We start from the raw sequence: 19,303 nt of genomic DNA, 5'->3' as shown, positions 1-19,303 counted from the left end.
CCTGATGTTACTATGGAAACAAGTAACCAGACACCTCACTTACTATATCCTGCCAAAAGAAGATATTGTCTACACAAATGTGAATATGTGTAGACAATATATGTGGTAATAAAAATTTGGGTTTTACAGATGGCTCTGCAAGACAAACAGTGATGTGTTTGAAACGAAGATGGGTAAAGGCTTACCATATCTCAAGCTGAAGACTGGATCTGATTTCCAAGTCACCAAAACAATTGCAGCTTAAATACGCGAGTTCCTACTGACTGCTACCCAACTATTCTTACAAGAGACAAAACTGGTTTGTCTTAACATAAAATTATGACAGAAACAGAATAAAAAAACCTGCTAAAGCCTGTCAGAAAACTAAATTTTGAATAGAACTAAAAATTCATACTTTCAGGAACTTTGAAACCGTACCAGCTTACAAAAAGACAAAAAAATAGGTAATGCCATTTGCCAACCGCAGTGCCAACCATGCCCTACATAGTGCCAACCATGCCCTACATAGTACCAACCATGCCCTACATATTAACAACCATGCCCTACATAGTACCAACCATGCCCTACATAGTGCCAACCATGCCCTACATAGTGTCAATCATTGCTCTTCAACCACGGGAATCTATTTTTCCAACCAGTTCATCTAAAAAGTTCTAAAAAACAGGCCATTTTGTTAGCTAACAAATTTTGAGTGTAACATTGTAAGAAAAAAAGCTTGAAAACTAAAAAAGAAATCAATTAGGATCATGAAAACTAAGGTAAATGTAACCAGCATTCACTCTTCTGAAGCATCTAAAAGTACTTTTTGTTAATGAAGAATGTTAAAAACGTACATCAGCAGCAGTCGATTGTTATATTTGGATTGATCAGAGAATGAATTGTGTTTCTATAATGGCAGCAGATGTCTCACGAACCCGCATAGATTGAAATGCGCAGCAGAATTTTTATTCATATCAGACCCAAAAATAAGAGGTGGTACATTTGAAAAATGCATTATATTGCATACAACAAATATTCCCTGAAAAAACCGATTACTTATTGATATGAGTTGCTGTCATGGTTTTTGCGGTTCAGGTGACTCATCAACTATGTTGAAAGTGTACTTAAATAATAAGAACGTTGGAGTCTGTTTTTTATTATCCCTACTGCTTTCGACCAGATATTTACTCGTCATTCATATGGAGCAATTCCATCTTTGATTATATCCGTATAGTCGGCTTTCTCACCGTGATCTTGTAAGCAATATTGGATTGTTAATTGTTGTCCCTAAACATCTAACTAAAGCATTATAAAAAGAAACTACCAATCGTTCTTTACTTGTTCCTTATAAAGTGCTTATTTTATGTTAATAAAGTTTTATTTTGTATGCTGTTTGTACTGCAGGACCAGGCCTGCCAACCCAACAGTGGGGCAATGCTTGAGATTTGGTTTTGGGGCAATTGATGTATCAATGATAGTATATATAAAATTGGGGAAATTGGGGCAAAAATCTCATGCAATTTTCACTCATTTTTATTTTTACTTTGATGTAATTAATTGCGTGAGTCTCACGCCGTTGACAGAGAGTTAGCAGGCCTGTGCACGACCGTGTCGCTGTACTTGAAAAATGGTTTTATGCAAAAGTGAAGTTATTAGTGTGAATAAATAATTTTTTTGTTTAGAATTAAGTAGCAAACACTTTCAAATAATAGCATAAGCAAACTAGTGAAATTATAATCATGTACAAAGTAAAAGATAGAACTATCTTACTATAGCATTGGACACTACTTGTATGGCTGTTGAGAGAATAAGCTTGATATACACATGAGCCATTATACACTTGCATGTATTCGACGAGCTGCAACTATAATGAGAACACAAGCTTTTTAATATTTTGAATTACAGAATTTGTCAATCTTTGGAACTACCGTAATATTTGATCAGCAATTACTAGATGATCTAATGTATTGTGTTTTCGCGTAACTACCTATGTCATGAAATATATCGATGTATTTTCTTTCCATTACTTACAGAAATACATCTCCATAAAAACACCTTTTTTACACTTTTCCTACACTACTTTTTACAGTTAAAATGGAACAACTCGTGTTTTGTTAATAGAAAAATACATGTATATCTAATATTCAGATATTAATTGATATGCAATCATAAATATTTGAACAAGGTACACTATTAGTTGATTAGTTTTATACAACGGCAGATTATTACATTTAAACACTGACCATATGTGAAGTTAAAAAAGCGGAATACATGTACTGTACGAGTTTCTAATCTGCCTACATTGTATGTACGGACAAACACGCGCTAATGTCTGCATGATATTGGTACATCTTTCAATTTTTGCCCAGAGGTATCAAAGAGACGCCAGTGTCTATTTGATATATAGCGACCTAGAGCCGTATAGTTTCATAGTTTCGTGTGAAACTATACGGCTCTGTAAGCGACCCAGTCTTTTTGCAGGTCATTGCCAAAATCATAAATCTGTACGCGTGTAGTTTGATAAGTGCCCAGCCAAACATTAATAAAGATATATGGCTATATTTGATGAGCAACTTCTGGTTTAGTTCTCGAAATTGGTTGGCCAGAACTAAATAACGTCAATAATGGAATAATAAAAACTCAAGAGAAAAATCATAATAGAAAAGAGTTTATCATCAACTTACCACCCGCTATCGAAAGGCAATGTCACATCGCAATAACACAATGGCGCTGTTCAGGAACGATAACCCTGAGAGACAAGGTTTAGGTACCCAGATGAGGGCCATGCAGTACGTATATGTCAAAGCACATGCCTGAACTAGTCTAGTTTCAATGCAGAATTTTTATCGGGGTTCATACGATGTCTTCTCTCTTACTTAAAAGTAAGAATTTCATTTTGGTGTGTGTCAGAGTTGACACGTGACTCTACTCTTACTCTTCTTTCGGACACACTAAAGAATAAACAAGGGTTGTGCCTCATAAATTAAAGTTATCAGCCAGCATTTAACAGTATATGTCGCATTGCATTGCGATAGGCTTTTGTAAAAATCAAATGATTTAAATGATAATTATTTGAGAAAAAATGAAAATTAGTAATAATATCATTTTTGAGGAATAAATGAGTTGTTTCATATACACATCCATGTTTCTTCACCAGTTTTAGTCATTCTTTCTGCATTTGGTAACAAACAAATTGAGACATTCTCACCAGACCTGCCAACCCAAGAGTGGAGCAATGTGTGAGATTTGGTTTTGGGGCAATTGATGTATCAATGACAGTATATATAAAATTGTGGAAATTGGGGCAAAAATCTCACGCATTTCTCACGCGTTTTCATTTTTCCTTTGGGGTGATTGCGTGAGTCTCACGCCCAATGCGTGAGAGTTGGCAGGTATGATTCTCACATACTGATTGAACTGATATATTTATCTACTTTTTTGTATGTATGTACATAAATATATAAGTATACATATACATCTATACAAATGTATATATCTTTTTACAGCTATAGTGGAGACAACAGATACAGCATCGATACTGATGATTCTTCTAGTGCCGGGGAGGTTGTAGAACTAGATTTGGAATTGTTAGCAAGAAGACGAAAGTCTAAATGGAAATCGTTTACTGACTGTCTTTCTTCAGATTGGAGAGATTTTATTTTCAGGTTAAATATTTCTTTACAAGATACTATGGATTATTTATAAGTACAATAGCTGAATTATTATTTTGTCACTCTACTAAAAGATTTTGGCAAAGTTATTCCTATATGGTTCTTGATTGCATATTTGTTGTTAATAATTACGTAATTGATTATGTTATTAGACATAATGTTATGTCTAATAATCAACATTATGTTGATTATGTCATAACATTATGTCTAATAACATAATCAACTAATTATTAACAACAAATATGCAATCAAGAATCAGCTACAAATAACTTTGCCAAATTTACGCATGCACATGCATAGCAAGTGGAATCTGGTTACAAAAGCCATGCTTTTTACTTGTACATGTTTAATCCAGGAAGTGTGATGGTTTCTGGCGCAAGTGCCGAAAGCAAATCGAATACCATCCTCGAACAGTCCCTATTGGCAAGCTTCCAATTCACCACCAATCAGCCTCTCTACCCAATGAATATCCGCCAAATGTTATCCGTAACCAAAAGTACAGCGTTCTCTCATTTATACCAATGGTAAGTTAGTTGACAGTGTTTTTTAGACTCGAAAGCTGATTATAATTAGCTTTCTGACAATTCTAAATCGTCATGGAAGTGTTCTGTGGAAATTCAATTTATGCTATTGATTTGTTGGCAATTTTTGCTATTGATCTGTTGGCGATTCGTCATACGGGTGACTACAAAAACTTATTTAACATAGGCTAATAACAAGCGTTGCTACTTTCAAAATTGCAAGCATGTGATAGGAGATAGGATTTTTTAACATTGGTTTTTGTAGAAGGATATGCTTTCTCCGACAATGACTGTTTTTTGCTTGATAATGCCGGTTTTTTTATAACTTTCAGGTGCTTTTTGAGCAATTCAAGTTTTTCTTGAACCTATATTTCCTTGTCATGGCCTGCTCACAGTTTGTGCCTGAAATCAGAATTGGGTATCTGTACACCTACTGGGGACCACTGGTACGTACTCATGGCTGCATCAGGCCTTTGTAAAACATTTATGTTCACTTTGGAGTTTGTTTTGTTAAACTATCACACAACTTTAGCATTCCATCAAAGTACAAGCCTCGTGTCTTACAGGGATTTGTGCTCTCAGTTACGATGTTGCGGGAACTGCTTGACGATGTGAGACGATATAAAAGGGATAAGGAAGTAAACTCCCAGTCTTATAAAAAACTAACCTCATCTGGTGAAACCTTTGTACCAAGTAGTGATATACATGTTGGTGATTTGATCATAGTGGAAAAGGTAGATGGTAGCACATTTCAATTCAATTTAACAGCACAATTCAATATTTGAAACATGTTATCTGTTGTTTTCTTGAGTCAAATCCTGCATCTGACTGCTGTTTTTACGATGAACTTTGTAGATTGCCTTGATATTCCTCTCTCATGTTCATACTACCTGCTGCTATGATACATCTACCTGATTGACTGCTAATATTCACTACGAATCACTTGCTGTTATATGCTTTAGAACCAACGGGTGCCCGCCGATATAGTTTTTTTGCGCACATCTGAGAAGTCTGGCGCTTGCTTTATCAGAACTGACCAGCTGGACGGGGAGACAGACTGGAAGCTCAAGTTGGCTGTAGAGCCTACGCAGCGCCTGACCGCTGATTCGGTACATCATACAAGATTTGTGCTTGTACTTTCATCAATCCTTGCTTCACAAACCATAACACTAAGCACATATTTTATATTTAGAATAATAGAGAATATTCTTTTTATAGCTGCGTCTTTTGTGTATCACCACTCTGTAACATACTTTCTTTCTTGCTTAAATATTTATAGCAAACATCATGTATCTATAGCAGACATCGTGTAGCCACAGCAAACATCATGTATTCATAGCAAACATCATGTATCCATAGCAGACATCATGTATCCACAGCAGACATCGTGTATTCATAGCAGACATCGTGTATCCATAGCAGACATCGTGTATTCAGAGCAAACATCATTTATTCATAGCAGACATTATGTATCCATAACAGACATCATGCATCCATAGCAGACATGTATTCATAGCAGATATCATGTATTCATAGCAGACATCATGTATCCATAGCAGACATCATGTAACTATAGCAAACGTAATGTATCCCTAGCAAACATGCATCTATAGCAGACATGCATCCATAGCAGACATGCATCCATAGCAGACATCACATGTACACAGCAGACATCATGTATTCATAGCAGACATCATGTATCCATAGCAGACATCGTGTATTCATTGCAGGTATCATGTATCCATAGCAGACATCGTGTATTCATAGCAGACATCATGTATGCATAGCAGACATCATGTATTCATAGCAGACATCATGTATCCATAGCAGACATTATGTATCCATAGCAGACATCGTGTATCCATAGCAAACATGCATCCATAGCAGACATCATGTATCCATAGCAGACATCAAGTATCCATAATAGACATCATGTAATCATAGCAAACATTATGTATCCATAGCAGACATCATGTATCCATAGCAGACATCATGTATCCATAATAGACATCGTGTATCCATAGCAAACATTGATCCATAGCAGACATTTTGTATTCATAGCAGACATTTTGTATCCATAGTAGACATCATGTAATCATAGCAAACATTATGTATCCATAGCAAACATTATGTATCCATAGCAAACATCATGTATTCATAGGAGACATCCTGTATTCATAGCAGACACCTTGTATCCTTAAATGATCTCCTGCATCTATAAAAGATATCCTGTATTCATGGCAGATACCAAACATTCATAACAGATGTTGTACACACATAGTAGAAACTGCATAGCTTTGTGATTCTTACATGAACATCAATTTTATTTTTCACTTGCAGGAGCTGTACAGCATGTCAGCCCAGGTCTACGCTGAGCAGCCCCAAATGGATATTCACAACTTTGTTGGTACATTCACTCAAGTAAGTTAGATGAAGTGTCAATAATTAATTATTGTGTTATTGCTGTATTATCAGTCTATAGCTTTGATACTCAGCCTATGAAGCAAGGACGGTGAATTGTTGTTATGTGGTAATATTACTATGCACCCTTAGATACTACTATTATTGTGATAGAGTTATGCTTTTCTGGTGCCATTGTGAGCAATAGTCATTGTCTTTTCATTATGTAGATGGACGAGACAGAGGAGAAGTTGTCTCTCAACTTGGACAATGTCATATGGGCTAACAGCATCATAGCCTCAGGAACTGCTTTAGGCGTAGTCATATACACGGGATACGAAACTCGCAGTGTTATGAATACATCGAAACCTGCCTGCAAGGTAGGCGCTAAATATCAGGTGTAGAAGGTGTGTAACTTCTGGACTGATGGCATTATGAACATAGATAGTAATGTTAGGCAAGAGAATGGACTCACTATAGTCAATAGAGGCAATGTATTGTAGACTGGTCTCGTGGATTTAGAGATAAACTTCCTCACCAAAATTCTCTTCCTCGCAGTGATAGTCCTCGCACTTGTTATGATGTTTATAAAGGTGAGTTGACTTTGTCTTGTGTTCTACTTTATTCCATCACTCTGTTTCTTTTAACAATGTGATTTGATATTTTCTGATAGTGTTCAAAGTTTTTAATATTTATCATAATAATGAAAAAAATTTTCTAACTTTAAGAAGTGATAACAGAGTTATGTTTCATAACGGTGTTATCACAATAGAGTAAACCATAACGCTGTTATCACAATAGAGTAAACCATAACGCTGTTATGGGTCACTCTATTGTCCAGCTCCTTGATATTAGCTTTTAGCAGCTGAATTTGAAAATAGCTATTTTAGATTTACAAATCAAATATTAGCCCGAGTTGTTGGATTGGCTTTAGGGTTTTGAGGGGCCATGGTACCGATACCTGATGAGATTCATCCTTCTCTTTTCCTACATAATACCCATCAGCCTGCGTGTTAACCTTGACATGGGAAAGGCAGCCTACAGTCTGATGATTATGAGGGATAAGGATATCGAGGGCACCGTTGTCAGGAGCACTACTATTCCTGAAGACCTCGGTCAGTTCTTTTTGTTGTTCTAGATTGAAGAACGTCTCTCTCTCTCATTCTAGATGATGATTTATTAAGTTTTTTGAGTCTAGAAGTTTTTGATCCAGCTTTGTCACCGCCTCATTCTTTGAAATTTTCATCAATTTTTTCTGTGGTGTTTGTCCATTTTTATGTTTACCTTTAAACACATTCTCATACATAGACTTTCAAAACTGTATTATCATGTTATGGCCTTGTTCTTGTAATCGCTCGTGTGTACAGCGTTTAGTATCTAGCATGGTGATTTATTTAAACATGCCATATCATGACTGTTTCACTTCTGCAGTCTGTTTACAAGTATGCCTGTGAAACTAGATTTTAAAAACAGGAATAAAAAGAAAAGACTACCATATTTAACAAATAATCAAATGTCAAATTGTGTCTTGCAATCACTTCAGTCCATTTCAAGTATTTGCAGTAGGTCAACGATGCTTCAGTATTATTGCAGATGTATTCTGTTCAGTAGTACACCAAAAATTACTTTAAATAGCCAAGATTATATTTCCAATTTTGTAATTTGGTATAATGCTGATAAAGTGATCACGACTATCCATGCCTCGTCTCGGAAGAGCTAATGTGTCAATGCATAACTTTAAGGAGCTTGTTTACAGGGAGAATAGAGTACCTGCTGTCAGACAAGACCGGCACTCTCACCCAGAATGAGATGGTCTTTAAAAAGTTACATCTCGGCACAGTCTCCTACACTGCTGAGACTATGGATGAGGTACGTCTTCCCCACTCCTCCATCTTCTCCGCTTCAGTACAATCATGTTTTTTAGTCTTAGGGCAATCTGTCATTTTTAAAGTTAGTTGTGAGTTTTTACAGACTTGTGAGTTGTGCAATTTTAGTAGATAATGTGATGCTTCCCTCTATCTCCCTTCTCTTTTTCTTATAATGCAAAGGTTCCAGTATCTATACAGACGCTCCTCTACTTACGAACAACCGAAGTACAAACGGTGTTAGCCGTGTGTCAAATATGTTTGTACGGAGATGCTGTAAGTTAGATTTTGTATTGCGCGTCTTTTTTCGAGTAGTGCGGCTCTTCGCCGCTGATATCGATCTTTTCAAGTAATTACACGGCTAACGTATTTGCGACATGCAGCAACACTTGAAAAAATGCAGTAGCATTTCTTTTGCGATAGTACCGTTTCTCTCCAGTTGTACACATCTTTATGGAGCATATTGCTTTATTATTATTTAGTGTTCTTTAAATGCAGTACAAACCGATACAGTTACTCATACAATCCTTTAACATACTTATATAATCCGTAAACATATGTAAAATAACGTACTGAAATAACTTACGAACATATTTGCTTAACGAAAGGTCGTTTGGAAAATATCTTGTTCGTAAGTCGGGGAGCGTCTATATTAATAAATCTCACATTGTCATTGTGTGTGTCTGTTAGTCTGTGTAAACGCTATGGGTTTTGACATTTTGTGGCCGATTCCATCAAAACTTCACTCGCATATGCGCCATAGGGTTATATATGGCTGTCTCCAAGTCACCCCAGTTTCCCCAAGTCCCTAAAGATATTTGGTTTCAAATCCATCTAGTTACTGAGAACCAGCCCCTTAAACACCCACCTGCGGGCTAACTGATTACAAATAAAAGATATTCCTGGGCATTGTTAGGCTTCCTACTAGTTGTCTATATGATTATATGAGCAGTCATATTTCTCTTCAGGTGGGAAAACACCTAAAGACATCTTTCTCTTCTGACACCATCCCTCAGCATGTCTCACAACAGAGAATTCGCAGGACTGCTGTGACTAGAGTGCATGAGGCGGTCAAGGCTATAGCCCTTTGTCACAACGTGACTCCTGTCTATGAGGTAGAAGGGGATCCGACCAGCATGACCTACCAAGCCTCCAGTCCGGATGAAGTATGTACAACGCCCACACTTGCCACAACTATCTCTCACTGGAGGTTTCTAACCATATAATATTAGCTTGGTTTCTCCAAGGTGCCAATCATACGATATGCTGACAGCCGAGTGCTCACAGACTGCCTGCTGCCACAAATTGTGTGCTACCAATTATGCACTCAGCGGTCTGTTTACCATAAACAGATGAAATCTGTATTCAAATTTTGTGTTGCGTTAGGTAGCTGTCTAGTTGGTGCTAATCATATTTATTGTGGTATTACTGTTTAGTTGGTTTAGTCCACTGCACGCAGCTCTTTTCCTATAGGTTGCCCTTGTCAAGTGGACTGAAGCAGTTGGTCTAGCTCTGGTGCACAGAGATCTTACCTCCATGACTCTAAGGTCACCTGTCAATGGATTGCCCATTAAATATGAAATACTGCAAACATTTCCTTTCACATCAGAAACAAAAAGAATGGGTATCATAGTCAAGGTAATTCATTTTCTCCTTGCGGATATCTTACAAGCGCTCTTGTCAGCCTTTTATTATCAATAGTTAGTAAGTTTGATTTGAACTATATTTTGAAGTAATGTAGCAAATACTAAATTACACAAGTGGTTAGAAAAGTGCAAGTTATTAACTAAATTAGTGCTCTCAGGAAAAAAGACATGGTTTCACTGGGGTTCGAACCCAGGACCTTCTGCGTGTGAAGCAGACGTGATAGCCACTACACTATGAAACCTTACATGACAATGGTTACAATAACTCCTCTCTTGTATGAAGATTTGCTGTCACTGGTTATATTAGTTTTTATATTTTACAAAAATGGATCTTATTCTCTTTTTTTTAAATGAAGCAATGGACATTTAGGTTAATTTAACTAGCAGAACCGCGATTGAAATAAGAAGCCTCCGAAATTGTTTGCCATTTTTATCCAATTCTTCCATATTGCACAGATGGAGTTTTTGCATACAAAGGCACATCTCCTCTGAAGCCACCTTTATAAAATGATGAATAAATATGTCAGCATCTGATATATAAGTCAAGCCCCAAATCTGTTTAGTTGGAATCTTAGAGCTTCTTAGAAATCCAGCAATGTCAATTACTTGACATTGCTGGTTTTATAATTGTACTGTAGATGCTCCTATAACATTTATCTCCTATAATGTAAATTGCGTGTTTGCATAAATTGCATAAACGTGTTTGCTTCATACTAATATTTATACAATGTAAATTGTCGAGTAGGAGTAACTTCTCAAATTCAATTTGAATAGTAACATGTCTCGCTGCATATGTAAGAAAAAATGACGTGCGTATCGCGTTATATCTTTGTATACTGTATAAAACTTCCATGACATTTTAGTTCGTCGTGATAGATCGTCAGATGTGTCGACAAAACAGAGAATAGGCAGCTGCACAATTGTTAATAAATACTTAGAGGCGATTGATTGGTGCAGGTGTTACAGCATTGGTCTACTAATTTGAATGTCACGATTTGGGAGTATCGCCGAAGGTTATCTTGTATCTTAACCTTGACTCCTGGGTACAGATAGACGACGAACAGGGAGACACCGCTCTTTTCATAGTAAAATGTATTTTTGTTTTGTTTTATTGTAGATGTATGAAATATTGATTATTTGTTTTACTTTCCAGAATAGACTTTGCTATCTAGAAAAAATGAAAAAATCATTGTAAATGGACATGGAATATGTCCGTTCCCCATCAACTCATTGAAAAATTACCGCAATCATAGTCTATAAAACCAGTGAAATTGATCAGAAAAAGAAGACAAGTTGCTGATGCAAACTAATAATATTATAGTTGCTATACAGCCAACAAATTATAAAGTTAAGTCTAGTTTTTCTTTTTGACTGGCCAAAGGAGTGAGTTTTAAAAGATCTTGGAATGTATTTTACTGTTCGTATAACGTAAAATCCCATATAAACATATAACATCCCTATAACATAAACGTTCTTGGAATGGATTATTTACATTTAGGAGCCTCTACTGTATTTCTAATCTTGAGAAAACAAGCAATACCTAACATATTCCATTATTTTTTTGCATAAAAGATTTTGTTCGTTTAATTGTTCAAGTTAGGCTAAAAATATTTCACGCTTTTTCCAATGTTGACTTCAGCAAAACACTGCTGACTGATGCCTGTAGCGTTTTATAATGAATAAATGCCGGGATGTTTTACTCTCATGTCGTTCCAATTATCTTGTAGGTTATTATGTGGAGCTAATTTTTTATGCTTAGTATATTTTTTGTTCATACCTATAATAATATATTTTATTTGTCTGTTATGCATTAGGTTAATTATTTGTCTTATCGAGGCTGGCAGCCTTCATGTTACCACTCACCATATATGTTGATTTCTTAAAACTGATGCGTTTGTATTTAAATAAATGCCATGCATGAACAAGGCTACCGCGTTTGTAGGATGACTCGGGTGGCATTACATTCTATATGAAGGGGGCAGACGTGGTTATGAATGCTATTGTCCAGTACAATGACTGGTTGGAAGAGGAGGTAATTCTTACCTACATATCACTTGCTCCAGATTTTTCTACCGTTTAATGCTACTAATATTTATGGATTAAAATGACAAAAACATGTGTGGTGTATATATATTATAGACAGACAACATGGCTAGGGAGGGACTGAGGACTCTCGTTGTAGCAAAGAAATCATTGACAGAAGATCAGTACAGAGACTTTGAGGTTACTATTGTTATTATTGTTCTTGTTATTATTATTGTTACTATTATTATTACTATCTTTGTTAATATTATTATTGTTATTATGCTCGTGCATTATAATGATACTGGTGGCAATGAGGCAATACAAGCATATTATATACTTGTATACTCCCGTTCCTGAAATATACAACTATATTTCAGGAATGGGAAATATTCAGGTGTCGTGGTCATTAGGTTGGAGTTTGACTGATGATGTCATAAATATTTGTGGGAATTATAGGATTAAATGCTAAAAGCATGTTTTGCTTTTTACTTATTTAGTGTTCAAAGTCTCGATGATGCAGTTGTAAATAGAGAGTAATCGATTGGGTCGAAGTTAAAATAATATAAATTTATTTATATTCATTCTGCTGAAGTAAATAATTATCTAAAGGATAATTACTCAAGTAAAGCTAATAAAGAGTACTCAACATGAAGTATAGAGCTAAGTCTATAAATAGTATAGAGAATAGTTTGTATTTAGCTTACAGCTGCTGTCAGTTTCAAGGATGCGGTCTTTCCTCTCATCAGGCTGTACTCTAATAAGAAGATAGGCAGCATACTTGAGACTGGCAATCGCTGACAGCTAGCTACATAGGTACTAGCTACATAGGCCTACTATTGTTCAACTAACTACACATGTATAGACTCAGCTCCATAATTCGCGTTTACTATTAGCCCCATACTTGTGTTGACTATTACATATAGATGTAATAGATGACATAGGCTTGTTAGCTTACTCTACACTATGAGAGGCAGGCATAACTTATTTCATGTGAACACAACTTGAAAAGCATAAAAATAAATGTTTTCATTTCAGAAGTTATCTTCTCTTGTTCAATTTTGGACGGAGATGAATCACCTTCAGCTGTTTTCAAATACAGTTACCAACCGTTGCTACAAGTATGTATTCCGTTTGCAGGCCAGACATAATCAGGCTAAATTGAGCACGGATGACCGTTCCAGAAAGATTGGTGCTGTTGTTGAAAGTTTAGAGCGAGACCTTGAGCTGCTGTGTCTTACAGGTGTAGAGGACAAACTGCAAGAGAACGTTCGCCCTACACTGGAACTGCTTAGGAATGCTGGTATCAAGGTAAATGGCAGACGTAAGCTCTACGTTTCTTCTTTCCGACTTCTCTGTAGCAGACTATTTGGGAAGAATAACTCTGTTCTGCAGATCTGGATGCTGACCGGAGACAAGCTTGAGACAGCCATATGCATCGGCAAAAGCTCTAAACTTGTTTCTAAAACTCAGCAGCTGTTTGTCTTCAAGCAGGTTTTTACAAGGACAGAGGTGCACGCCGAGCTGAATGCATTCAGGAAGAGGAATGACGCAGCCCTCGTTATAAGGGGAGACTCTTTAGAGGTCAGTGGAATGAACTCTTTGCTTTGATGCTTTGACCGCTCATAATTATTGTTTACCATTACGTTAACCAATGTTGAAAGTTTTAACAGTTGTGTAAAGGTAGTAGGGATGTCCTTTAGGTTAGGTACCAACCACTACAGCGGATATTGACGCAAGAACATGTGTTCTCAAGTGCCATTTATTATAGCTATTATTGTAACCAGGTTCTTTGTTATAATTTGAGATGCATTCTGCCTTAGATTTGCTTGAGTTTCTATGAGCATGAATTTGTGGAGCTGGCGTGTCATAGCCCAACAGTGATTGTGTGCCGATGCTCTCCCACACAGAAGGCTGACATTGTGCATCTTATAAAACGGCACACCAAACGACGAATCTGCACTATTGGTAGGCTAGAAGCTTTTTTCTGTACTTTGTGTGTCTAGCCTTGGTTTTGAGTTGATAAGCCAATCTTATAAAGTTATTACACATAATTTTAGACGTAATGTGAAGATATTTGCTTAGTTGATTGTGTATCAAGTAAGCAAATAGTGATCAATTGCGCAGAGGTACAACGGCTTACGTTATCATCGTCTCTGAGTACACATAGATATAGGAGCAAGAGGCTAAATTGATTTACGAAATCTCCAATTTTCAACTCCCACCTTTTTCTGACCTTTGAGACCGCTGACGACGTTTTAGTGTAGCAGCCTCCTATATACAAATTTATCTTTGAATGACCATTTGGTTGGCAGGTGATGGTGGCAATGATGTCTCTATGATACAAGCAGCAGATACAGGTGTTGGTATTGTCGGTAAAGAAGGAAAGCAAGCGTCCTTGGCAGCAGATTTTTCTATCAACCAGTTTAGCTATGTTGGCAAACTGTTGATAGTGCATGGTAGGAACAGGTGGGTGCTTTGTTAACTGATAGGCTACGAGAGGAAAGGCAAGTTCAGGGCTTGATAATTAAGTTTGACAAGGGCAGTCAAGTTCAGAGCAGACAGCGCTCACTGATAATGACTGGAACGGGCTGGCTGTTTGTTGCTAAAACTTGGCGAATAGTCAGCCACAGTACTTGATAAGTTAAACCATAACTGTCACGAACAACATTTATCGTATTTCCTAGGTAAATCAGACACACTAATTCCGATTTTGTACTCAAAATAAAGATTAGTTCACTAATCTTCAAAGTCATTTAGGCTTTTTTAAAGCGTTTCAATATCCGTTTCGAAAACAACACAATCGGCATTACAAGCTCCGCCCATAAATATGTGACGAAACCTAGCTTTTTAAGGAACGGAAGTTAGGAATGTTTCGTCCGATTTAGAATAATAGAGATGGGTGTCTTAAAACCCATTATTATCTAAATCCAGCCTGTAAAATAATTTCAGTTTTTTTATGAAAGGTATATAAACTATTTAAAATTGCTCGTAGCTTGTTACATGACGTTTAAATGGGCTGGACGCCGAGAAAAATGAGCTCAAAAAGCGCGGTTTGATCACAAGCTAGCGTTGCTATCGCGCTTTTTTAAATATGCAATGTTAAATAGCTCATCTACCTTTCAGAAAAGACTGATATTATTTTTAAGGCTGAATTTAGATATTAATGGATTTTATATCACCCATCTCTATTATTCTAAATCGGTCTAAACATCCCTACGTAACTTCTGTTCCTAAAAAGCTAGGTTATGTCACGGTATTTATGGGCGGAGCTTGTTATGTCGATCGTGTTGTTTTCGAGACCGATATTAAAACGCTGTAAAAAAGCCTTCATTACTCTGAAAGTTAGTAGACTAATCTTTATTTTGAGTACAAAATCGGAATTAGTGTGTCTTATTTACCTAGTAAATACGATAAAAGTTGTTCGTGACAGTTATGGTTTAATGACAAGAATAGGGGATTAAATGATTTGCTGATAATTTGAACAAGGACAGGATTAAAATAGATGAAGAGTTTGTCGCTTAAAATATGGCAAGTTAGTCGTACTAGGGTGGCACTATCTCAAGTTATAGAGATAGTGAAATAGTGTTTGTTAAGCAGAGGAATCTTTGCTATCACCACATGAGTTTTACTCATTTTTTACTTTTAGTTATAAAAGGTCGGCAGCACTCAGTCAGTTCGTCATGCACAGAGGTCTGATCATAACAACCATGCAAGCAGTCTTCTCGTCCATATTCTACCTCGCATCCATTGAACTCTTTCCCGGCTTCCTCATGATTGGGTGAGCGACTACAGGCATATATGACTCGCATATCTGAAGAGATACATACACTTAGCAGCGTGCTTTTTGGCAGCAGGCAACTCGATAGTGATATTGTTTGTTATAACCTGGGAAGTTGCTAGTTAATAACAGTAATTTAGTCTGTTGAATAACTAAATCGTAGAACTTCTTCAATAGTTTCCTTTTTATTGGTCAAAGTCCAGTAAACTGGATAGGTTCTTCTTTACTTGAATGCCATATATTCATTTTAAAGCTAATTTTCATCATCTGAAGTTATCTTTGTGCTTTTTAAAATTGAGTTTCAAGATTTACTACTAAAAATGAATCCACACTGAAATAGCCCTAAACATCTACCCAAATATTATTGTTCCCTTCTGAACATAGCAGAGACAATACATTTTAATACAAAATGTGATATTAAAATCTGTTTTTCAAGTTTTCATAGGTGATACTACATGAATTCATTTTCAATTTTATATACCTTAACTTGGTTAGGAGCGAATTGTTCAAAGCACAATAACAAATGATTTGCGTAAATAATAAAATTATTTTTCGAAGCCTAATGTCTGCTTCCAGTTTTTCATTTTATGTTATCCTTTCAGGGGTTTGTGAACGGATCATAGCATTCTACATTGTTCTGTAGGGGGTCTGGGAATGAATCGTAATGGTTTGTCATGGTTATACATTTTTGTAGGTATGCTACAATTTACACAATGTTTCCAGTTTTCTCCTTAGTGCTCGATAAGGATGTGACAAGCACAGTTGCCCTTACGTATCCTGAGCTATACAAAGAGTTGACCAAGGTTGTCATTGCAATCCGTTATTCTATATATAATACTCTTGTAATCTCATATAATTCATTTACGACAAGCATAGCAGCATGATTTGGTAGCAGCTGTAGAAGTCAATTATAGGTGTTGTTCACTCTACGTTAAAATATATTCATGAAAGAGTACTCTGCAATAATGTGATATACAAGTGGTGTTACAAGCTATTATAGGAGTTGCCCACTCTATTTAATAACAGGTTTAGGAAAGATAACTCTGTAAGTGTTCTGATTTGTGTCCATGGGCTACGACTAGTTCCAATTCTATTGTAGGGCCGGTCACTGAGTCTAAAAACCTTCTTCATCTGGGTCCTCATCTCCATCTATCAAGGTAAGAGCGACAGCAATAGATATGCCAAACGTTTACCTCACTCAGCCTCTATTGTCTGATTGTGCTATTCCCGAATGCATCAATTTTTCTATTGCCAGTCTTTCCCGTATGATTGATGCAGCAACAACTCTTGTGCAAAATTTTCCATATAAAGTTCTTATTGTTGTACAAAAAATTACTTCAAACTACCTTAGAAGAAAAGTATAGGCAGCTTTAACATTCCTGTCATTTTTACAGAAATGCATATTCTTCATTTTCCGTTTACGATATGATACCTGTGATATTTATCACTTCAGACCAATTGAAGATTCCATTTTAAAGTTTCTGTGTGTCTGACGTTTGGGATTTCAAAGTGATAGCTCTTAAAATATTTGTTCACAATTTTCTTTAGCCAATTCTTAATTAACAGAGCTCTGACTGGCTTGAGTTTTATGAAAAGACCTTACGATACTATTCAGTTACAATAAAGCTTTTTCTATTCAGTGTTTTGCTATTTGATTATGCGCTTTGCATCAAAAGCTCATTAAATTAATAAAAAAGTTGTTTATATGGTTGGTTAACCACGCTCAGTTTACACCATTTAACAAAGATGTCAAATAATTACATTTGAGTTTTCATTGCTTTTGGGCTTATTAGGACCAATCACATTATTGTTTACTTTCGGCTACACAAAAATTCTTAGTTGTTGTGTTTTACTTTCAAACTCGTAGCCTTGTACAGTAGGAATCATTCACAAAAAGCCAGGTATAATAGCTTACTAATAACTTGAGTTTGGGTATCATAGAAATACACAGTTACTCTAACATTCTCACACAAGTCATGTGAAAATTAACTGCGCAGCACATGAACGATCATAAATATGTCAATAATTATGTCATGGAATCACGTCACCTTTGACCAGTTACACCTTTCATCGGCTGTAATTGCATGTCTGCAGTACAGATAAAAAACTGTCTATTTGTTTCAGTCAAATTCCAATGACCAAGTCATGACAGGTTGGCGTCATTTTCATCCGAGTACATATTATCGTATTATGTTTATAGGTGGAGTAATTATGTACGGTGCACTGCTTTTGTTTGATGAAGATTTCATACATGTTATGGCTATCACATTTACTTCTCTCATTCTCACGGAACTCCTCATGGTAGCCTTGACTATTAGAACATGGCATTGGTTGATGGTTGTCGCAGAGCTGGTTTCTCTCGGTGCTTACATCGCTTCCCTTATCATACTGAGGAAGTACTTTGGTAAGTGACAACAACTATTTGAAGTACAGGTTTCTGTCACACTATTATAAGCTGATGCAAAGTTTATTAGAAAACACACAAAAATGAATTTATTCCAATCTTCTATGGTTTCTGCTAGCCAGGGTCAGAAAAATTATTTGTTTTTCTGAACTAACGAAATGAGCCTAGCAAGAATTTTGATTCTACACATACAACCAATGAGGCGATTGGTTTCAGCTCACAGCAAGTGCTAGTGGATGCTGGATGATACGACCACAACATTCCCATGGGTTAGAACAAAATTAGTTTTCAAAATGCACTCTAGACCAAGAGACAACATATTGATTTTACACCAATACTGTATATATATACACATATATATATATACACATATATATATATATACACATATATATATACACATATATATATACACATATATATATACACATATATATATACACATATATATATATACACATATATATACACACATATATATACACATGTACATATATACATGTATAGCAATTGGTAGTGAGAGTCAGTCTGAATCTTGCTGCATGTTCTTCTCATTTTAGATCCAGAGTTCATCAAAACTTTCAATTTCATCTGGAAAGTAGTGATCATAACTGGAATCAGTTGCATCCCCCTGTATGTAGTCAAGTTTTTGCAACGAAAGTTCTCACCCGCCACCCACTCCAAACTCAGTGGTGATTAAGTCAATATTCTACAATCTCTCCAAGCCTTGTGCCTTCCCTCCATGCACTATCCATACGCTATCCATGACTGGCACAGCTGCTTTATTTGTATTTTGCTTACACAATTTTATCTTAATAGTCAAAGAATTATTCATAGACCGCTAATGTTTGTGTTTTATAATTTATTCTTCAAGTTATATGTATAACATTACCAGATCAGTATTTTATCTGGTTATCCCTTTGTATGTTATGTGGCTCATTCTTTATGAGAATCTATTAAAGTTCAGTCGGTAAAAACTGAGATCGCATTGAAATATTCTGTGTAAGTGGCCAC

The 19,303-nt window shown here is 36.1% G+C and overlaps 1 protein-coding gene and 1 non-coding gene across 2 annotated transcripts; one reads left to right on the top strand and one right to left on the bottom strand.

Moving 5' to 3' along the window:
• Window positions 1–2,599: 2,599 nt before the first annotated feature.
• Window positions 2,600–19,270, top strand: LOC137385874 (probable phospholipid-transporting ATPase IIB). The gene is made up of 24 exons (XM_068072455.1): window positions 2,600–2,768; window positions 3,486–3,644; window positions 4,006–4,174; window positions 4,504–4,617; window positions 4,738–4,905; window positions 5,134–5,280; window positions 6,512–6,592; window positions 6,802–6,951; window positions 7,075–7,164; window positions 7,506–7,686; window positions 8,328–8,440; window positions 9,405–9,602; window positions 9,910–10,074; window positions 12,025–12,114; window positions 12,222–12,305; window positions 13,245–13,415; window positions 13,500–13,688; window positions 13,928–14,072; window positions 14,420–14,573; window positions 15,754–15,885; window positions 16,580–16,688; window positions 16,985–17,042; window positions 18,086–18,289; window positions 18,850–19,270. The coding sequence occupies exons 1-24, from the start codon at window positions 2,683–2,685 to the stop codon at window positions 18,987–18,989; spliced, it is 3,297 nt and encodes a 1,098-aa protein (XP_067928556.1). The 5' UTR covers window positions 2,600–2,682; the 3' UTR covers window positions 18,990–19,270.
• Trnav-cac (transfer RNA valine (anticodon CAC)) lies at window positions 10,252–10,324 on the bottom strand. The gene has a single exon. It is a non-coding gene; the product is annotated as a tRNA-Val (tRNA).
• Window positions 19,271–19,303: the final 33 nt, after the last annotated feature.

This window comes from Watersipora subatra, chromosome 1 (genome assembly GCF_963576615.1).
Source record: "Watersipora subatra chromosome 1, tzWatSuba1.1, whole genome shotgun sequence".
Classification (NCBI taxonomy): domain Eukaryota; kingdom Metazoa; phylum Bryozoa; class Gymnolaemata; order Cheilostomatida; family Watersiporidae; genus Watersipora; species Watersipora subatra.
Note: the sequence above shows the minus strand (reverse complement) of the source record. Positions and strands in the feature narration are given on the sequence as shown.

Excerpts from the sequence above, each read along its gene's own strand:
- LOC137385874 (XM_068072455.1), top strand. The coding sequence starts at position 2,683 with ATGTCACATCGCAATAACACAATGGCGCTGTTCAGGAACGATAACCCT. Across the intron at positions 2,769-3,485 it reads ACCCAGATGAGGGCCATGCA|CTATAGTGGAGACAACAGAT; the intron begins GTACGTATATGT and ends ATCTTTTTACAG. Across the intron at positions 7,687-8,327 it reads TACTATTCCTGAAGACCTCG|GGAGAATAGAGTACCTGCTG; the intron begins GTCAGTTCTTTT and ends GCTTGTTTACAG.